This window comes from Neophocaena asiaeorientalis, unplaced genomic scaffold, assembly GCF_003031525.2.
Source record: "Neophocaena asiaeorientalis asiaeorientalis breed wild unplaced genomic scaffold, Neophocaena_asiaeorientalis_V1.1 scaffold253, whole genome shotgun sequence".
Lineage (NCBI taxonomy): Eukaryota > Metazoa > Chordata > Mammalia > Artiodactyla > Phocoenidae > Neophocaena > Neophocaena asiaeorientalis.
The window spans coordinates 787472-809603 of NW_020174553.1; the positions used below are offsets into that span (position 1 = coordinate 787472).

Below are 22132 nucleotides of genomic sequence, written 5' to 3' on the forward strand. Positions count from 1 at the left end.
CAGTCCGTAAGGCAGGTGCCACTGTCTTAGGATAAGGCAGGAAGCAGACAGCTAGGCTATATGAGGCTCTCCAATTACAAAAGAGAAAATTCTGTGGTAAAGGTGAACCCTGAAAAGGGAGTGGCATCCCAGCTGAACTCTGAAAGGTTCAACATGAATTAAACATGAACGTGTAGAGAGGAAGGAGAAAGACTTTTCTAGGAGGTTGGATGGCAGGGGTGGAGATGGCACAAAGGGGGCACAGCCCACTCCCCTGCTCTCCTAAGAAAGCAGAACAAACATGAATTGATCTAAGGTCATGTTCCTGACACTGGAATCACTTGGGGAGTTTTAAAAAATATCAATATCTGGTCCGCAGCCCTGGAGATTCTGATGTCCTTGGCATGTGGTGTGGTCTAGCACGCACGTCACTGTAATGTTCAGCAAGGTTGAAAACCACTGCTGTGGGATCGTCAGTGTAGCTTCTTAGACACAGGCGGGAGGCTTTGAGCCCAGCAAAAAACTAACGAAGCGGGCTGAGTGCATGATTTGGGAGCAGAGCACAGCAGTGCTTTTGAAGTTTTCTCAATTATGGGACTCCTCTGAGATGTTCATGTAAAACCCAGGCTCCTAGAGTCCTCCCATGGAAACTCTGATTACCGTACCTAGGAAGGCCTGTGTTTAGTGTGTTCCCTTTATGGTTGTGGAAACATTGAACTGGGTAAAAGATCTCAGTGCTTTTGTTTTCTGATAAAGAGAGTGAAGAGGACACATCTGGTGGAAATGGATGTCAATTTCAGTTGTCTAGCAGGAAGGCTAGGGGACCAGGCCAGCTTCAAGGTGCCATCTCAGCAGTGTACTCTGTGAGCAGGGGGAGCCCTGAGGCCAAGAGCTGAAGTCAAAGCAGTGCTTTCAGCAGTTTGGTGGAAGACAGATTCAGGCAAATTCTCTTGGAAGAGGCTTGGTCAAGGAGAGATCGAAGGTGTGTGGGATCTCAACAGGAAAGGTAACGGGTGAGATGGTAGAGAGCTATGTGGTTTGGCATCCGCAGTATTAGGAGGCCAGTGAATGTGGTATATTGCTGACTTCAGTCATTTTATTATTTTTGCCAGTTCCCCGTGGTGTTCATAACACCCACACACTGATGAGTGGAAGTTATGCCAGTAGAGTCATCAGTTCACTTGATAGTGAGTTGTCTTTTCATAGTTTTCATGTTATTCTATGGGGCTGTGATACTGGCATCAGTAGAAGTATCCACCATCTCTCAGCCTCACACTTCCCATTTGTTAGGAATTAGGACTCTGCATTTTCCCTATACTGCACGTCTCTGACCCCTAAATGATTGCATCCAAAGAGAAGGCACTTCTTCTTATCAGCTCCTAATTTTATCCCAGTAATTCTTTTCTTTAGAGAAATTCTCTTGTACATTTAATCAGCCCCTTTTTATTCACTAGCTGTTGGTTACAAACGAAGTGAGGATGACAGAGAGGGATAAGGTCTGAGCCCTGCTGAGTCTATTGGGAGCAAAATCGTATCACGTATTGTACCCAGGGAGACTCTGTGGTCCAGAGATTGATACTGATGTTCAGAGGAGAGAGAAAGTGATTCTTTTGCCTTAGAGAACTAGGTCTCTTAAATGTCTTTTTGGAGGAAGTTGCTGACCTTGAAGGATAGGTAGGATTTAGAAAGCTATGGATACTAGAGTATTTCAGGCAAGAAGGAACAGTGTAAATTAGGGACACAAGAATCTACTACTGGCAAATGGTTTAATTTGACTAGGGCATGTGGGGCATGAAGAAGTATTCTGGAAAATAAGATGAAAAACCAGGTTGCAGCCTATTAAGAAGAGGTGTGACAGCCAGTGGGAAACGTACTTTATTCTATAGGCAGTAAGGGGCCTTGGAGATTTTCCAGCAGGAGAATAGAAGAGAAACCAACATTTATTGGGTGTGTGCTCTGCACGTGCCAAGCAGTATTCTTTCCGAAAGTGATTCCTCTAGGTGACCTGAGGGATAATATTATTCAGGCAGTGTAATTGGGCTGCGTGTTTAGAATTGTCTGGGGAGGGAAGAGATTGGAACATCATTGTCATAGCCCACGTCTGACATGTAATTATTTTGGCATAGAAATAAAGAGGTGATATAAAAAGATTTTTATTTACTGAGTAATATTTATTGGACTCTTACTCAGTATTCCAGGCTCTGGGCTATGGCAGTAAACCAGGCAGTCCAAGACTCTCATAGAGCCCACATTCTTGTGGGTGAGACAGATTTTACCAGCAGGAAATGATCATGCAGTGACAAGGAGATTCAGAGAATGAAAACAGGGAGATGTGACAGAGGCTGATCTGGTGACATCTTTAGACTGAGTGGTCAGGGAAGGCCTCCCGGAAGAAGTGACTTTAAACAGACACTTGAATGGTAAGGAGAAACCAGCCTTGAGAAAATTAGGAATGGGTTGTGGGGAGAGCAACCGAGGCAGAGCGAATGTTTAGCATAAAGGCCCTAAAAGGGGAACCAATTTAGTGATTCTGAGGAGCAGAAGGGCGAGGCAGGGTCATGTTATTTGTCAGTGGAGTGTAAAGGGTGGGGGGGTCAAGGAAGAAGTCAGAGTTGACTCTTGGGGTTCAAACATTGGAGACTGGAAAGTCGTTGCACCATTGTTTGGAAGCTGGACCAAGTGTAGGTGAAGGTGATGAGTTGTTTTGGACATTTGTGGTTTAATGTTGAGAGGTCAGGTCACATCAAGATACCTAGGGGCTTGAGCTTGGGAGGGGGAGTAGGATTTGGAGATAGAGATTTGGGAGTCATCTGCTCAAAGGAATTCTTTGAGGCTGTAGGAAAGGTGGGGATGTCTAGGAAGTTAGAACAGGGGGGGAAAGCCAAAGGCACAGCCATGAGGATGGTTTACTTTGGGAACTAGAGGATGACTTGGGAGAACGAGTTTCGGGATAACCAGGAAAGTCCAGAGTTTGAGCATCGAAGGCAGGAGGAATCATACCGTCATATGGTCCTGAACCAGCCAGGCACACAAATAACACTGTTTTGTTTTGTGACTCTCATGCAGCGAAGACAGTCCAGCTAAGACAGTTATTTCATTAGTTTATAATTTCATGCATTTGATATTACTGCCTGTCTTGGTGTATTCAAATTTAGAATTGTAATGCAGGCTTCGAGAGAGGGATTAAACAAAACTGCAGCCTTTTCTTGGTCAGAATTTCTTAAACATGCTTTGTCATATGCTAAAATATACCCTTCCAGAGGCAGAAGTCAAACAGTTCCTTTAAACTGAAAATTGTCTATTAGAAGATGAATTCATTTTAAAATAGCTTTTCCAAATTGGCCACCAGGTAGTGTAAACATTACTTTTAAGTTGTTCAATGTACAAGTGAGTGATTATTATTAAATTTAGAGATTGGTTCAAAATGGCAGAGTAGAAGGACGTGCGCTCACTCCCTCTTGCAAGACCACTGACATCACAACTAACTGCTGAACAATCATCAACAGGAAGACACTGGAACACCAGAAAAGATACCCCACATCCAAACGCAAGGGAGAAGCTGCAGTGAGGCGGCAGGAGGGGCGCAATCACAGTAAAATCAAATCTGATAACCGCTGGGTGGGCGACTCACAGACTGGAGAACACGTATACCACAGAAGTCCACCCACTGGAGTGAAGGTTCTGAGCCCCACGTCAGGCTTCCCAACCTGGGGGTCCGGCAACGGGAGGAGGAAATCCCAGAGAATCAGACTTTGAAGGCTAGGGAGATTTGATTGCAGGACTTCGACAGGACTGGGGGAAACAGGGACTCCACTCTTGGAGGGCACACACAAAGTAGTGTGTGCATCGGGACCCAGAGGAAGGAGCAGTAACCCCAGGGGAGACTGAACCAGACCTACCTGCTAGTGTTGGAGGGTCTCCTGCAGAGGTGGAGGGGGCTGCTGTGGCTCACCATAGGGACAAGGACACTGCCAGTAGAAGTTCTGGGAGATACTCCTCGCTTTAGCCCTCCTGGAGTCCGCCACTAGCCCCACCAAAGAGCCTGTAGGCTCCAGTGCAGGGTTGCCTCAGGCCAAACAACCAACAGGGAGGGAACTCAGCCCCACCCATCAGCAGACAAGCGGATTGAAGTTTTACTGAGATCTGCCCACCAGAGCAGCACCCAGCTCTACCCACCACCAGTCCCTCCCATCAGGAAGCTTGCACACGCCTCTTAGATAGCCTCATCCACCAGAGGGCAGATACCAGAAGCAAGAAGAACTACAATCCTGCAGCCTGTGGAACAAAAACCACATTCACAGAAACATAGACAAGATGAAAAGGCAGAGGGCTATGTACCAGATGAAGGAACAAGATAAAACCCCAGAAAAACGACTAAATGAAGTGGAGGTAGGCAACTTCCAGAAAAAGAATTCAGAGTAATGATAGTGAAGATGATCCAGGACCTCAAAAAAAGAATGGAGGCAAAGATCTAGAAGATGCAAGAAATGTTTAACAGAGACCTAGAGGAATTAAAGAACAAACCAACACAGATGAACAATACAATAACTGAAACGAAAAATACACGAGAAGGAATCAATAACAGAATAGCTGAGACAGAAGAACGGATAAGTGACTTGGAAGACAGAATGGTGGAAATCACTGCTGCAAAGTAGAATAAAGAAAAAAGAATGAAAAGAAATGAAGACAGCTTAAGAGACCTCTGGGACAACATTGAATTTACCAACATTTGCATTTTAGGGGTCCCAGAAGGAGAAGAAAGAGAGAAAGGAACTGAGAAAATATTTGAAGAGCTTATAGTCGAAAACTTCCCTAACATGGGAAAGGAAATAGCCACCCAAGGCCAGGAAGCGCACAGAGCCCCAGGCAGGATAAACCCAAGGACAAACACGCCAAGACACATAGTAATCAAATTGACAAAAATTAAAGACAAAGAAAAATTATTACAAGTAACAAGGGAAAAATGACAAATGATATACAGTGGAACTCCCATAACGGTAACAGCTGATTTCTCAGCAGAAACTCTACAAGCCAGGAGTGGCACGATATATTTAAAGTGATGAAAGGGAATAACCTACAACCAAGATTACTCGACCCAGACAGGATCTCATTCAGATTCGACAGAGAAATCAAAAGCTTTACAGACAAGCAAAAGCTAAGAGAATTCAGCACCACCAAACTATCTCTACAACAAATGCTAAGGGAACTTCTCTAAGTGGGAAACAAAAGGGAAGAAAAGGACCTAAAACAAACCCCAAACATTTAAGAAAATGGTAATAGGAGCATACATATCGATAATTACCTTAAATGTGAGTGGATTATATGCTCCAACCAAAAGGCATAGGCTCACTAAATGGATACAAAAACAACACCCGTATGTGTGCTGTCTACAAGAGACCCACTTCAGACGTAGGGATACATACAGACTGAATGTGAGGGGATGGAAAAAGATATTCCATGCAAATTTAAATCAAAAGAAAGCTGGAGTAGCAATACTCATATCAGATAAAGTAGACTTTAAAATAAAGAATGTTATAAGAGACAAGGAAGGACACTACATAATGATCAAGGGATCAATCCAAAAAGAAGATATAACAATTATAAATATATATGCACCCAGTATAGGAGCACCTCAATACATAAGGCAACTGCTAACAGCTATAAAAGAGGAAATGGCCAGTAATACAATAATAGTGGGGGACTTTAACACCTCACTTACACAATGGACAGCTTATCCAGACAGAAAATTAATAAGGAAACAAAAGCTTTACATGGTACGATAGACCAGATAGATTTAATTGATATTTATAGGACACTCCATCCAAAAACAGCAGGTTACACTTTCTTCTCAAGTGCACATGGAACATTCTCCAGCATAGATCACATCTTGGGTCACATATCAAGCCTCGGTAAATTTAAGAAAATTGAGAGAGAAGTCCTCCTGCCTGACTGCTTCTGAGCTGGGATGTCTGTATTTTCCTGCCTTTGGACTCAATCTGAACTGAAACCTTGGCTCTTCTTGGGTCTGGAACCTGCTGAATTTCGGACGGGAACTCACACCTCAGCTCTCCTGGGGCTCCAGCTTGCTGACTGCAGATCTAGGAATTTCTCAGTTTCCATAATCATGTGAGCCAATTCCTCATAATAAATTTACTTCTTTGTCTCTCTTTCTACCCTATTGGTTCTGTTTCTCTGGAGGGTCCTGACTTACACACGTGCAGAAGGTAGAACCAACATAATGTGGCATTGCAGTGTGTGTGTAGGATAGGAAAAAGAGGGGGGTGAGGCTGGTCCCTCTCCCCAGGCCTGGTGACTGGAGGCATAGTCCTGCTGTCAGCTGACATAGATAGCACATAGGAGAAACATAAGTTGTGTTGTGTGTGTGTGCGAGTGTGAAGATGACTTGTTCAGTTTTATAAGCATAGAGTTCATGGGGTTTGCAAGGTGTAAAGATGCATTTTAAACAGCTGGTTCTTTTATAAATGAAGTAGGAACTGTGGAAATGGATGAGAAAAGGCATGAAAGTTGATGTGGGTGTGAATATTTTGTGGGGGGCAGCAGAATATATATTTACTGTTCAAGGGTGAGCATTTCTAGGGCAGGATGTGTGGCAAGAGGGCACTGGCTCTGTTTTGTTAAGTATGCTTGCGATCCACTCTGAAACGGTAAGTGGATTAAAGTGGAAGTTAACAAGTGCAAGAAAATGGAAGAGTTAAGGGTCCAGTAAAGTGGAATAGAAGGTCTGTGGGATCCAGTGTATGGGAGAGACTATAGAATATTTTAGGCAGAATCTGTAGTTTTAATTGCTATCTTATTTCATGTACTTTTGTATATGGTTTCACACTTCAGCATAATTTAGATTCTTGACATCTATAATCATTTGACAATAATAGGTAATATTTGCATTTCATATGTACTGGACTGTGCTTGATCAGTTTGTGTGTGTGTAGTTTATTATCTCTTTTAAATCTAATAACACACGTGTTAATTAGATCATATCCAGTGACTTGGAGGGAAATTACAGTCCTCAGTCCCTTCAGCCCAATAACAAGTTAAGAAAGAAGCATCATTTGACTTCTGCTTTACCTTAATCCCTCCTGGAACAACAGGAATTACAAAAAGATGCAGGAGCATGGCTTCATTTTCTCTCCTCTCCTTTGTTAGCCATGCTTTGCGATTTATGTTGAGAAAAGTCATCCAAGCAAATGAGTGAAATCTGATTGTGGTTATGTAAGATTCATTTAAAGAGACAGGAATCCATTTCTGTTTCCATGCTCTGTGTTACCCAAATAAGGGTGGATATTTAAAAATCTTGTTTTATGAATAAATATTTCATTTATGACTATTGCAAGATTATAACCTGTTAATATATTCAGTATCACTGAAAATGTTTAATCCTCTCTAGGAAAGCTTTTTCTCCGTTTGTCTTTTCCATTTTATAAGAATATATACAATAGGAACATTTGCCCACTATTATTTACTTTATTTAGTAGGCAGTGAGGGGTTTCCACCCTGAAAGTGTTGGTTTCCAGTGCTAATGCTGTTTGCATTTCTACACAGTTTCATCACTGAGGACAAATAGAAGAGGGAATTAATTGGTTATTGGTTACCAGAAGTAGTAGATACTATAAAAAGTAAATTATTGGCTTTTTGTTAGCAAGTACTCTGAAACATTATCAGTTATTATTGGAATAACCATATTCTTTCTGTCTTTCTATCTGTGCTGTTTGATTTCTCTTATCTGTGTATGTAATTGTCGCAGTTTAGTGTAAAATCACGGTGCACCGTGAATATTGAGGGATGAGAGGAGGTCTGTCTCAGCCAGCAGCAGGTTGTCGCCCTAAGCATTTCCCCTGATAAGGTGTCTTCTACAGATGATAACATTCCTCAGTGAGGGGACCACAAAGATGACAAGAGACAGGACTTCTGCCATTCAGGAGCCCAGAAACAAGTGGATAACATAGAAATTGATGGGGGCTTCCCTGGTGGCACAGTGGTTAAGAATCTGCCTGCCAGTGCAGGAGACATGGGTTCGAGCCCTGGTCCGGGAAGATCCCACATGCCATGGAGCAACTAAGCCTACGCGCCACAACTACTGAGCCTGAGCTCTAGAGCCTGTGAGCCACAACTGCTGAGCCCACGTGCCACAACTACTGAAGCCCGCGTGCCCAGAGCCTGTGCTCCACAACAAGAGAAGCCACCGCAATGAGAAGCCCGCACACTGCAACGAAGAGTAGTCCCTGCTCACCACAACTAGAGAAAGCCCGTGTGTAGCAATGAAGGAACACCCATTGCAGCCAAAAATAAGTAAATAAATAAATTTATTAAAAAAAAAAGAAATTGATGAATGCCATAGTGGAAATGTACAGAAGCTGGTATGGAAACACACAGGCCTCTTTGCCGTGGTTGGAAGACCTTGAAACAGAAGGCTTGGTTTTCCTTGCTCACTGTGTGGCTTTTCTCAGGCCTCTTCATCAAGTTGAGCCTGTGTTTTATGTCCTTATTGGTAAATTAGGGATAACAGCACACTTTCCAGGGTTCCTCTGAACAATTGAATTATTCCCTGGAGCTACTTTGTAAAGTGAAATGTGAATATAGATTCTTTTCTTCGATTTGGTAGCATGACTTTAGTAATTGTCATCCTCAGCATATGGCCTTATCACTCTTCTCTGAGGACACAGAAACAAACCAGAGAGGAAGAATGGTACTCGGTTTTGTGTATTCCTATCACCAGAGCCCATGCGTCTAGAACTACTCCCTTCAAATTTGCACCTGTGAGCACCTGGAGATGAGATGGCATGATCATTACTTGCCCAAAGGCACGCCAGTGAGGAGTGAGTGAGAAGCAGAAACAAGAAAGCAGCTTTTGCTTCCCAACTTAGTTGTTGGGAGAATTCATTTTATGAGTCTTCCCTGAAATCATCACCTGTGAAGTTCAGCTTACTTTGCTGGAAAATTGAGCAGGTTAATAAAATATTTAAACTTATGTTCACTTTCTTAGTGGAGAACCTTTTTGAATTTTGTGAAAGAAATATGTAATCTACCTGAATAATTACCGTAGTACCCCCCGTTTTACTTGTGTGAAGTGTGAGCTGGATGTCTTGAGAAGTGATTTCAAATGTTTTTCCTTTGCTCCTACGAAAAAGGAAATGTCTGTTGGCTTCAAAGGAACATGTTGTCTGCCTGTTTTAATATAGAAACAGCCACGTGTCGTTAAACATGTTGCTGACAGTTCACTGCTCTGGGCACCACCACATTTGGGGATTGGCTGCATCACCTCCCTAACTTGGAGTACAGATACTGTAGTGATAATTCCCAAGCACACACTTGCACACTTGTAGTGGTCATAGTAGACACTTGTTAAATGAATGCATGCTAAATTACAGCTTAATCCTCTGCTTCTGCCTCATCAGCTTCTCATTTTACTGAAGGAAAAAAGAGCAGTAAATTAGATAGATTTCCAGTTTATGCTGGGGCAGGGAGAGGATGCTGCTTTTGCCATTGTTTTTATGTCCTGTTCAGCTAGTGTCCCCCATCTCCAAAATAAAAAAAAATTTTTAAAGACTTGGATGAGATCTCCTTTCACTTCCTATGTGCCAGGGGTATTTTTACATCCCTGTACATTCTCATCCTATTTCCTTCAGCCTGGGGGGTGGGGGTGGGGGTGGGAAAACTCCTTCCTCATCAGTAAGTGCAACCCATCCACTGGTCCTCGACTCAGTCTCCTTCCGCCTGCTCCCGAGTCCCGCCCCACCTGTTTTCTCTCCTGCCTCCAGCTTTTGCCTCTCCAGCTTTTTTCTTCATAATCTATAGCTGCTCATGTTTCTCCCAGTGTGTCCGGCCATGTTTGCCTGCAGTTACTCTCTGTGTTAAGCTGTCCCGACCCAGGTCCTCAGAAGCCTTCGCCACTCTTGACTGTCCTTGTGACTTTCCCCATCACGCTTCAGTCTGCTCACTGTGGCTTCTGCCCACTGCCCCGACTGACCGGAGCTGCTTTGGACTTGATCGCTGGTGATTTTCTAGCTGGTAATTCCGACGTGTTTTTTTAGCTCTGCATTTTATTGGACTTCCCTCCTGCATGTAATTCTCCTTGAAACTATTCCCTAGCCTTTCATGACACTGTTGTTTTTATTCTGCTTGTACCTCTTTAATTGTTTCTTCTCTGTCTCCCTGGTGATTGTCTTTTCTGTACTCAGCCCTCAGATTGATGCTTCTCAGGGTCCCTCTTGGAGCCTCTGCTCTGGCCACTGCTCATCCCCTCCCCAAGTGATCATTACCATTTTCATCCTTCCACATCCCACCTGCACACTGATGGCTCCTAAAATGTAGTTTCAGTCTAGACCTTTTCCGCATCCTTTGGCTCGTGTGGCCAGTTTCCAGGTGAATATCTTCACCTAGATTTCCTCTGGTTGCTTCCAAGTTTACATGGCCAAGACTAGCTTCTCTTTGTTTCTCCTAAGCCATTTTTCTGTTTGTATTTTTACTGATCACTTGGTAGCACCGTCGTCCACCCAGTCACCTAATTCAGAATCACGGGATGCATTTATTCCTACCCTACTCTAATGCCTGTCAGTCAGTCAGCTGGCTTCCCTTTGTGTTTCCTTTCCAGTCTTCCACTGTAACTGCTTGTTTCATTTCTCTCATCACCTGACATCAGGACTGATAGGAGTGACTGAGCTGATCTTTCAGTGTCTCACTGGGTCCTTCTCCAGTGTGCCCTTCACAAAGCCCATAGAGTGATCTGTGAAATGAAAATGCGACCATTTCACTTTCCTACGATACAGTGTTTATTGTCCCATTCTGCTTCCACTGCTGACGTCAGTATTTCTCAGATGTGGCTGCATAGATGTATGCATGTGCTGTAGAACATTCAGTGAGAATTTTGTGTGTACGTTTTACTGATAATCATTTTACAAACAACAGCCTTTTTGTGTTTACGATGGCATCTCTGTCACAAAATGACCCGAAGTTACTAAGTTAAGCCTGAACTGCAGTATGTCTCAGCTGATGTCGGAAAATTCTGGTGGTTATATATATAGTTTCAAGGGTCTGTGACATACACACACACACACACACATACATATATATACATAGATACAGATAGATATACTTAATAATTATAAATAAGTACACATACATATATACATTGTTTATGTATTTATTTTTATATATTAGGTATATGTGTGAGTATATAGATAATTTTTCCAACTTACACTCACTCTACACTCTACATATAAATTCTGAGGTCCTTAATATCTCTTTTAAGATCTTTTGTGACCGGCCTCTACATATTTCTCCAACTTAATATCTTGCCTTATATTTTCTGTAAAAGGAACATGAAACTACTGGTGGGTCCTTATATATACAGTGCTTTTCTTTTCCTTCTTAAGTTGTGCTTTTGTGCCTACCCTTTGGTAGATGGAATTCTCTTCTCTTCCTCCATTCCCCCAACTTTTTAACTTGGAATTCTTGCTTATGTGTTATAAATTAGTTCTACCATCACTTCTTCCAGGAGGCACTGATCTAACTGGGGTGGGCTGTTCAGTGTTCCTCCTATTTTCATAGTGCCCTGAGCATATCTCTATCTTACATACACCTGTTGTTTTGCAGATACCTGTTGAAATCTATACCAGACAGTGACCTCCTTCAGGTTTCGTGGTCTCTCCTCTGTATCTTTCAAGCATGGCCTTGACTGGGAGATAGTGACTTGACAAAACATGGGTGAATCATCTGTGCTTTCTACCAGATAAAGACCTTGTCTGCAGTCAGTCTAAGCAATTTCATTCACAGTTTCTCCTCTATCAATTTTTATACTACTGCTTTTCAAATGTTTAATACATATTTCATGCTTCATTTAGTATTTTAAGTTAGAAAAATCAATGTTTAGTTTTTATATGAAGAAATGTTAGGGACTTCCCTGGTGGCCCAATGGTTAAGACTGTGCTTTCAAAGCAGGGGATGCAGGTTCGATCCCTGGTCAGGGAACTAAGATCCCACATGCTGTGCGGTGCAGCAAAAAAAAAAGATACAGAAAGATAACACTTCTGTTCCTTTCTATTTCAGGAGGTCCATCTTCCCAGTTGCAGGCTCAGGAACCTAGAAGTTCTGAAAACACTTCGACTCTGCTGGAAGATTCTGGGTGCGTTTTATCAAATGATCAGAGAACTGAACCTTCAGAGATGACCGAGCATTCTGGGGAGAGCTGCATCTCCACCCCCTTCCCACCACTGTCCATTGTGAACAGACCTTGTGCTCCTCTGGAAAAGCCTCTGTCTTCTCACATGCAGTTCTTGCAACATCTGCTTGGACTGAAGACCTTGACCGAGTCAGAGAGTCTGAAAACAGACTTAAGCCACTTTGAAAACGCCTCTTCCACAGTATCCGATTCTGTTTTTCAGTTGCTGGATGGCTTGATCACTTTTTACCGAGAACCCAAACTTCCTTGTTCAAGCTTCTGGATCGAAGCTGTGGATACTTTAGCTAGACTGATCAGTGATTGTAACTTATCTAATCATATTCTTAAAAAGTGTTCCAAGAAGTTGGAAGAATTCGAGAAGACCCTGCTACAGGTTATTTTAAGCAACAACCATATCAATCGGGTAAGTAATACATCTTTTCTATGTATGAAATACCATGTCAGTAGTTTGGGCAAGCACGCCCACTGGGTAGTGCCTGTTGTGGTCCCTTGGCCTCGTGGCTCAGTCTCCATCTGGACCTTGTTTTGCAGCCATGTGGAGTTCTGACCCAGCAACATCTGCTTGGGTCCTCACGACCCAGCTATGGCCTCTGATGCCACAGCTTTGTTCTCTCCATAGATGCCTATGCTTTCAAGTTTATGCTTCTCCACTTTGAGTTACCTTCCCTGTTTTTTTATTGGTATCTTTGGATACTTCTCTTTTTTTTTGTTAATTATTTATTTTTGGCTGTGTTGGGTCTTTGTTGCTGCGTGCAGGCTTTCTCTAGTTGCGGCGAGTGGGGGCTATTCTTCGTTGCAGTGTGTGGGCTTCTCATTGCCATGGCTTCTCTCGTTGTGGAGCATGGGCTCTAGGCACGCGGGCTTCGGTAGTTGTGGCACGCGGGCTCAGTAGTTGTGGCTCACGGGCTCTAGAGCGCAGGCTCAGTAGTTGTGGCACATGGGCTTAGTTGCTCCGCAGCATGTGGGATCTTCCCAGAGCAGGGATCGAACCTGTGTCCCCTGCATTGGCAGGCAGATTCTCAACCACTGCACCACCAAGGAAGCCCTGGATGCTTCTCTTTTGTTTTCCCCTGCCTACATTTTCTTCCTATTGCTCAAAAAGTCTCAATGCTTTTCAGAACACCACTTATACTTATGGTTTTCCAATCTGTAACGTCTATGACCATTAAATTCCTCAGGATGGATTACCTGTACTGTATTGAGTTTGTTCTTTCTCTGGCATTGACTAGCAGATGCCTGAAGGTCAAAGACTGTTTTTCTCTTCTGTTAGAATTTCCCTTGTAAGTGGCATAATACCCCATGGACCCACTGCAGATGTGGGTTAATAGAATACATTGGCTGAGGAACAGATACTATATGGCATTGTTTTGGTTTTTGTTTTTCTTATTTACTTAACATGGCTTAGAAAGTTGACTCAGGGATTCTTTTCTTACAGGTGACATTGAGGTAACCTGAAGTTGTTTTGTTGTTTGGCTCTTGAGACATAATGGAGAGTTTCTTTTTGGTATTACTTTCTATCTTCTTCACTATCTTATCCTTTGGGATGGTTGTAAATGCCTTCATATTTTAATCTTTTTTAATTGACTACTAAAAATATCAGAGGAGACCAAAAGGTCCATTTAACTTATTTACTACATTTCATTGGGTAAAGGTTCACAAGGTTGTTGGACCTTGTTTTTTCTGATACCTCTCTGTCTCATGTTTGTTCCCAGTGTCATTATCTAATGCTCAGAGTTTTTGTACAATATCGGCTTTACCTGAATTTTCAAAACTCTGACAAAATTGAACTAATAAGCTAATTTGTTGCACGTCCATCTGTTCTTTCCTTCTCTATTAAGGTATGATTTGATCACTATTATAGAAAACTTTACAATTAAGCTTTTGGCATTTTTGAAAGATACTGAATTTTCTGTCTAGGAAACTGAAAATTTTTTCTACCTCATATGGTCAATCAGAAATTAAATATCAGATTTTCCATGGTATCTATCTGCGTTATATAATCAGCTTCTTAGCCATCAATAAATACCTCGAATACTTAATATTCCTAAATTTGTTTTTTTGCATATGTTTGCTCTCTTCTTTTAAAACTACTTTAAACAGGTTTTGTGTGACTTGGAGCCTTCGAGATACTAGCATTCATATTCCTTATCAGTTACCAGATGATGCAAATATTTTTTCAGTCTAGTCTTTCTCTCACTGAAGGATTGGCCAACACAAGAGTAGAGTTGGGAACTGTATGTATAGAAGAAACTTGTGATGGTACAGGTGGGTCTGAAGTGTATTTTCATACCATTTATCATGGTACAAGCCATTGTTGAATAGTTGGTCAGCAGTGGAAGAATGAGTGAATGAGAGGCTTTGTTGTTTAGCCAATATCTAATTGTTGTCTTGGTCCTGTGTCTGTCTGGGAAGGTTAAGCTGTCCTCTGCTTGCAATTACCTCTACTTTTCTTGGAGAGGTCATTGTTGCCATTTAGAGAAAGTAGGATCATAAAATTGCTCACTGCATTCACAGTTAGGATGATGGTTCATAAATAAGTTTTAATGACTTTATCTCTGGGGATTTTTCTTCTCCCCAGCAAAAGCATCTTAGACTAAATCATTCAAACTTTTGTCGTTATTACTACCGTCATTATTATTATTACCATTGTCATCTTGTTCCAGATATGTTCACAAAACTTCTTTAGTAGAAAAATTGACTAACAATTACTCTTTATAAATGCTTTTCTGTGTTTTTTTTAGCTTTCCTTGAGTAATAAACAAAATCTCAAGAAAGAATATATTCTGACACGAAATATAGGATAGCTCCTACTATTATATTTTTTATTGATACTATTCTTGATTTATTAAAACAAAATATCCTAGTTTAGGGGGAAAAAGTACTTCTTTTGCAAAACCTTGTTTCCATAGATTGGAAGTGTTTAATTAAATTATACTGGTTAAAAACGTGAGCCCTGCTATTGATTTCATTAAAGTGAAACTGTGTTTGTGCAATGTGACAGGAAAAGGTGTGGTATGAATACTTTAATATTCTGACTGAGGGATTTCATGTATCTATAATTCATGTACAGTCAGGTTTTAAATAAATTCTAAATATTCAACAACATGTCCTCAACACATTCAGTAGTAAAATTATTCTGACCATAACTTAGTCTTTCTTTAATGATACCAATAAGAACTTGGTATCTTTCAAAATCTTGAGGTCATCATGTTGAATATCAGTTATATTAGAGCTGCATATACATATATATATGTGTGTCTGTGTGTATATATATATATATATATATATATATATATATATACATATGTTCAAGAAATAGATTGAAATGAGATATCTTAGAAATTATTTTGAGTAATTCTCTGATATTAGCTTGGTTGAAATTATTAATAAGTTTAGGGGAAAGTATATGATTTCTGATTTTTTTAGATTTGGATAAATCCTATTTATTTTTGTGCTTTTTTTTAAGGAACTTTATGTTTATTTAATAACAAATTTTTTAGGAATTGTTATCTTAGTTCCATGTCTGTATTATATTTTTAGGATAACCATTAGGTGTAGGACTTGAAGGTATAATCTATAGTGTGACATTTGACAGGCATGGAAGATACATATCTTGAAACCAGATGGCTTCCAGGGGTCTGCAGTGGCCCTGTTCTAGGGGTCCTGGGATGCAATGGTGACTTAACTTGGGTTGAACTGTCTCCTACTTACAGGCTCCAGTATGGCGCCTTCCTCATTCCTCTGGGTACTTGCTTGGGATCAGGAAGGTTTCCCTTTGAGTTATTTAATGCCCTTTGTTTGACTGACAAACTGACCTTTCCTATACTTCCAGACTTCGACATGTGTTTATTTCTGTGATTAGAAACAGCATGAGCTAATTCTAGCATTGTATGGCCACCTATTTCTACTATCATGGAAGTTTAACACTAGAATGCTTATAGTTCTATTTAGATTTTGCAGTGGTATCTTCGTCTTAAATTTTCATTTGTTTTAAAGAGATGGGAATGATTATATTAAGTTAAATATCGAAACCTATAGTTATCATTGAGCTTTTTAGATATTTAGCATACATTGCTAAATCTTAGAGACATAATAGTGAGTTACTTAGAACACATATTCTTCAGATTTCTTATTTTTTTAAACCATAAAACAACTCTCAGACATATTAGTTGTGAAATTGAAAAAAAAAACTGATTATCAAATAGACATTAAATTAGAATCTTTTGTATGTATGGTAAGCAGAATAATCACATCCTAATCCTTGGAGCTTGTGAATATGTTACCTTACATGACAGCAGGTGGGTGGGATTTCAGGTTGCTTATCCGCTGACCTTGGGATGAGGTTTTCCTGGATTACCCACCTTGGGCCCAGTACCCACAAGGGTGCTTGTAAGTGAAAGAGGGTGGCAGGAGAGTCAGTGTCCAAATCAGAGAGAATTTTGAAGATGCTAGGCTGCTTGCTGTAGAGGTGGAGGAGGGGGCCGAGAGCCAAGAAATGCAGGCTGGAGAAGGCAGGGAAATGGGCTCCACAAGGATGGCAGGCCTGCCAGCCCCTTCCCTTTGGCCCAGTGAGAGCCGTTCAGACTCCCGACCCCCAGAACTGAAACGGAATAAATGTACGTTCTTTTAAGCCACTAAGTTTGCGGTAGTTTGCTACAGCAGCCACGGGATGTAATAAGCTGTGTTCCCCATTTTCATACGGTAACTCTGTGAGATACATGTGGTTGCCATTCTTATTTCCACTTGATAGATAGGGAAGATGAGGCTCAGAAAACTAGTTCGCAGCTCTGTGCACACTAGCCCCTCGATGAGGACGGCGTGTGGCTGTGCTTGCTTGCTCCCTTCTCTCTCCTCACAATCCTCAAATCTGGAAGACCGACCCAGATGTCTGCAGGTATCGCCTGCAGAGTCCTCTTCCCACCTGCTGCCGGCTCCCTGATGCTCATCCCTTCCTGCCAGAGTCCTGACTCGTCTGGCCCCATCTGATCCCCCGCCTCACGGCTGGGAGTCCGGCGGTGGCCCCGCTGGATCCGCGAGGAGGCACATTCCTCATCACAGCCCGTGGGGCCCTTTCCTACGGCCTCATCCAGCCTCTTTGGCCTTAGCTCTCTCCGTTCCATCCTAAACCTTCTTCACCCGGTCGGGCAGACGTGTTTGTGGTTGTCCGAGGACTTGCTGTTCTGTCCCTGCCCTCTGTGCTGCAGGACCTTCCAGGCCCTTCTGCTGTCCAGCCAGTTCCACCTGGCTTTCCAGATGGAGCTTGAGGCTCAGCTCCCTGGAGAAGCTTCCCTCGTCCCCTGCCTCCGTCTCCCTTTCCTTTGGCTGATTAAACACCCTTCCCATGAATTCACCGCAGCACACGTCTCACTGTGCAGGGGCTCCTGACTCGGATTTATCCTCCATCAGAATCCAGTCTCTGGGCCAGTGCCAGGCTGTCCTCACTCTGTGTCCTCAGGGCTCCATGTGGTGCTTGGTGGGGTGGGTTTGGGGGTCTCACTGTAGCTGGTGCAGGTGGGGTCTAGGCTCCTCCCGTGGCCTTTGCTCCCACAGCAGGCTGGGCCACAGTCTTTTCCTGTGATGTTTGGTAGCTTTAGGGAGGTTATCTTTTAAAGCTCTCCATCTTGCTAGGATGCCCCTTTTCTGTCCTTTGGCTAGGGGAGCAGACTTTTATCATTGTTGTTGTTGTTTTTGTCGGTACCCATTGGCATTTCTGGGTTGTTGGCTTTTTTATTTCCAAATGTGGGATAAACGAGACAAAAAGGAAATCAGATCTATTTTGTTTTTTGAGGACCCTCCATACCTTTTTCCATAGTGGCTGCACCAATTTACATTCCCGCTTTTCTCCACACCCTCTCAATCCCACTCCTGGGCATATATCTGGAGAAAACCATAACTTGAAAAGATACATGCTCCCCAATATTGACAGCAACACTGTTTACAATAGCCAAGACATGAAAACAACCTAAATATTTAACCATTGGCAGATGAATGGATAAAGAATATGTGGTATATATACACAATGGAATATTACTCAGCCATAAAAAAGAATGAAATAATGCCATTTGCAGCAACATGGATGGACCTAGAGATTGTCATACTAAGTGAAGTAAGTCAGACAGAGAAAGACAAATATCATATGATATCACTTATATGTGGAATCTAAAAAAAAATGGTGCAAATGAACTTATTAAAAAAACAGAAATAGACCCACAAACATGGAAAGCAAGCTTATGGTTACCAAAGGGGAAAGGTGGGGAGGGATAAATTAGGAGTTTGGGATTGATATATACACATTACTATATGTAAAATAACCGACAAGGAACTACTGTACAGCACAGGGAGCTATACTCAGTTTTTTGTAATAACCTACAAGGGAAAAGAATCTGAGAAAGAATATATATATATGTATATGTACATGTATATATATGTATAACTGAATCACTTTTCTGTACACTTGAAACTAACACAACATTGTAAATGAACTATACTTCAATTTAAAAAAACAAACAAAACAAAAACCTAAGTCATTACAGAAAAAAAAAAAGAAAACCGGAGAACTCACCACCTAGTCCTTCCTTTGGTCCTAAGGTTCATAGCCTGTCCACCTGTCAGTCTTCTTGGGTGTGTTTTAGATATAATGCCTAGGGTTTTTAGTACTTAGTGAGAGGATGAGAGATACGCAGGTCCACTTTCCAGAAGTGGAAACCTGTGAATGTATTTTTAAAATATGTACTATTCCATATTATAATGACAAAGAGCTAACCCTCTGTCCACCGAGACAAAGAGCTAACCCGAGACCACCATGGCCAGGTCTGTACTCCTCCTCTGCCCCCACTTACACCTGTGCTTTTAAACAAAATGCTTATGCTCCTATTTCTCAAGTTATTTTCTTTTTTATCTGTTCACTTTTTATCATAGAAGACAAAAATTTATGTCTTATGTGGCTGCTCTCCTCAATCATAATTTTGTCATAGTTTTGGTTAAGTAAATATTACATATTCATATTATTATAAATATGTCATGACGTATTTGTATTATTATAAACATGCCAAGACGTATTTGTACTATTATAAACATGCCATGATGTATTTGTATTATTATAAATATGTTACTGCATATTTATATTATTATAAAGATGTAATTTTTAACACCAACACATCTAATATACAATGGTTTCATTTCCTATTTTTACAGCTTTTTTTTTCCTTAGGATATTTTTGTCCACTTGCTTAGTTTTCTGCATACCTATAATTGATGCTTCTTTCATATACTTTGACAGGGTTGTAAACATCCTCTCAGTATGGCCAAACAAATTAAGTCACTTATCAGTTCCATCTTTTATTTATTTTAAGATACACCTTCTGGAGCCCTTCATCTTCCTGTTCTCATCTGGACTGAGCTTCCTGTCTCTGATCAGCTTTATTCCATGGACTGGGAATTCCCTTTGCTGCTTTTTTGTGCTGTGTCTCTGAGTCCCTAGATCTCATATATTCCTTTCCTTAGTTTATAACTTCATTTAGGTGATGCACATTGTTTACGAGCTCACTTAGAATGGATTCCTGGGATGTAAACTTGAAAAATATTTGTTTGCTTAAAATATTTTATTCCAACTTTAAACTTTATTGGTGGATTAGGATAGATTTCTGGTTGGAAATCATTTTTTCCGTAGAATTTATAACATTTTTCTACTAACTTCTGGATTCCAGTGTTTCTAATGAGATTTCCAGTGTAATTCTGATTGTAATTCCTTCAACGTGATCTATCCCTCAACCTCGCACACCCGCAGAAGCACTTAGGATCTCTCCTGTTTCCATTGTTTTGTAATTACAGATGGTGTACCTCAGTGTGGGTCTTTTTCTTGAGTCCTTGGTGGGTCTTTGAATTTGGGATTCCATCTTTCAGTTCTGAAAAATTTTTGAATAGTTTTTCTCATATATTTCTGCCTTTTCTCTGTATCCTTTGTCTAGAACAGTTCTTGGTCTGATCCTCTAGATTTCTTATCTTTTTTTCTTGTACTGTTTATTCTTTTCCTTTTTCTTTTTCCTGGGAGATTTCCTCAACTTTTTCTTTTAGCCATTCTATTGAATTTTTATTTCTGCTGAAATATTTTTCGTTTGTATGAGTTCCTGTTCTCTTGATTGTTCCTTTTCATAGCTCCCAGTTCTTGTTTTATGTACAGTAATGTGTGAAACTTTTATATTTTCCTTGTTCCCTGCTTTGCCTCTATTTTCTTCTGATCTTGATTTCCCCATCTCAGTTGATCACTGTTTTTCATACTTGAGGCTTTCCAGTGCCTTGAACTAACCTGGAAAGATGGGCAAGATTTAGAAGGGCCCCCTGAAAGATAACTTGGGAGAGGTATGCCAGCTGCTTGACGAGAGACACTGAGGCAGGGGGAAGCTTGGAGAGCCCTGGAACTGCTGCAGTCTGGGGGGTTTGGTTGGGAAGGAGTGGAGCTTTGGAAGACATGTGCCTAACGAGATGAGAAGGTCCAGGTAGTGAAGTTTCTTCTATTGTTTTGTTAAATAACTCGAGTTTCTTCTGCAGCCCTGAGGTATAAGGTGTACAATTTAAAATCATGTGCACAATTTTTTGTGTTGGAGCATGTGCTCTTTTTCCTAGGAGGGCGCTCATCCTTTTCATGTGATTCCGAAACGATGCTGTGATCCCCAAAGTAAACAACATCTGGGAAAACCATTGAGATTGACTTGCACACCCCACCCAAATAAATACGTCAAAACATGACTCAAATCTTACTTCACTCATAAATTCTGTCTTTTCAATTTGATCCTGAAATGGGCTCCTCTTCTGAACTTCTGTAGTGATTATTGTCTACATAATTCACTTTTCTGTTTGCCATATGCTGTATTATTTCAGCTTATCTAGTATGGCTTGAATTTTTTTTAATGTTTTATTAAACCTGTCAAATGTTTTTATCACAGAGATTAACAGCTTAGGTTAGCACGCCCAAACTTTTATTTACTAGCGCTGGCCTTAGATAACTGATATCGAGTTCCACATCTATAAAATGGGGACAGTAAATGTGATTACCTCATAGGGCTGTTGGGAATTTTCAGTGTGTAGATGCAAATGAAGTGCTTATTAGCATAATATCAGGTATCATATGCTCTCCTGAGGAAGGGCCATATCCTATTTTCTCTACTATTCCTGATATAATGCTGAGCTCATTCCAGGAGCAAAGTGAAGTATTTTGTGAATTGAAAATAAGAGAATGAAAGTAAATGACAGGTTATACTTCATATACTCCTATATACTTAAATACCATCTTCTGTCTTTTGGTCAAATTTTTCTGTGTATAAAACCTTCCCAAGGAGCAGCTCTGTCTTGCTGACACTGTAATGACATTCCTGAAGCACCTCCATGTACTAGGCAGCAGGGCCTCATTTTGTGGTGTCACAAACATACCCTTCCAATGGCCACAGCTTCCCGCTGACCGATGAGCTTATTAGCAGGTATCATGGATTTTTCTTCCTATTTTAATTATAGAAAATAAATTTTAGGGACTTCCCTGGTGGTCTAGTGGTTAAGACATTGCCTTCCAATGCAGGGGTGTGGGTTCAATCCCCAGTTGGAGAGCTAAGATCCCACATGCCTTGCAGCCAAAAATATGAAACATAAAACAGAAGCACTGTTGTAACAAATTCAATAAAAACTTTAAAAATGGTCCACATAGCGGGAAACTTCAAGGTGGCGGAGGAGTAAGATGTGGAGATCACCTTCCTCCCCACAAATACATCAAAAATACATCTACATGTGGAACAACTCTTACAGAACACCTACTGAAGACTGGCAGAAGACCTCAGACTTCCCAAAAGGCAAGAAAATCCCCACATACCTGGGTAGGGCAAAAGAAAAAACAGAGACAAAAGAATAGTGATGGGACCTGCATCTCTGGGAGGGAGCTGTGAAGGAGGAAATGTTTCCACACACTAGGAA

The 22132-nt window shown here is 41.2% G+C and overlaps 1 protein-coding gene across 1 annotated transcript in view; it reads left to right on the forward strand.

Moving 5' to 3' along the window:
• MEI4 (meiotic double-stranded break formation protein 4) overlaps nt 1–22132 on the forward strand; it is a 194375-nt gene that overhangs the window by 26254 nt on the left and 145989 nt on the right. The window contains exon 2 of the mRNA XM_024757445.1: nt 12043–12578. Within this exon, the coding sequence (XP_024613213.1) occupies nt 12043–12578 (536 nt within the window). The remainder of the gene's footprint in view (nt 1–12042; nt 12579–22132) is intronic.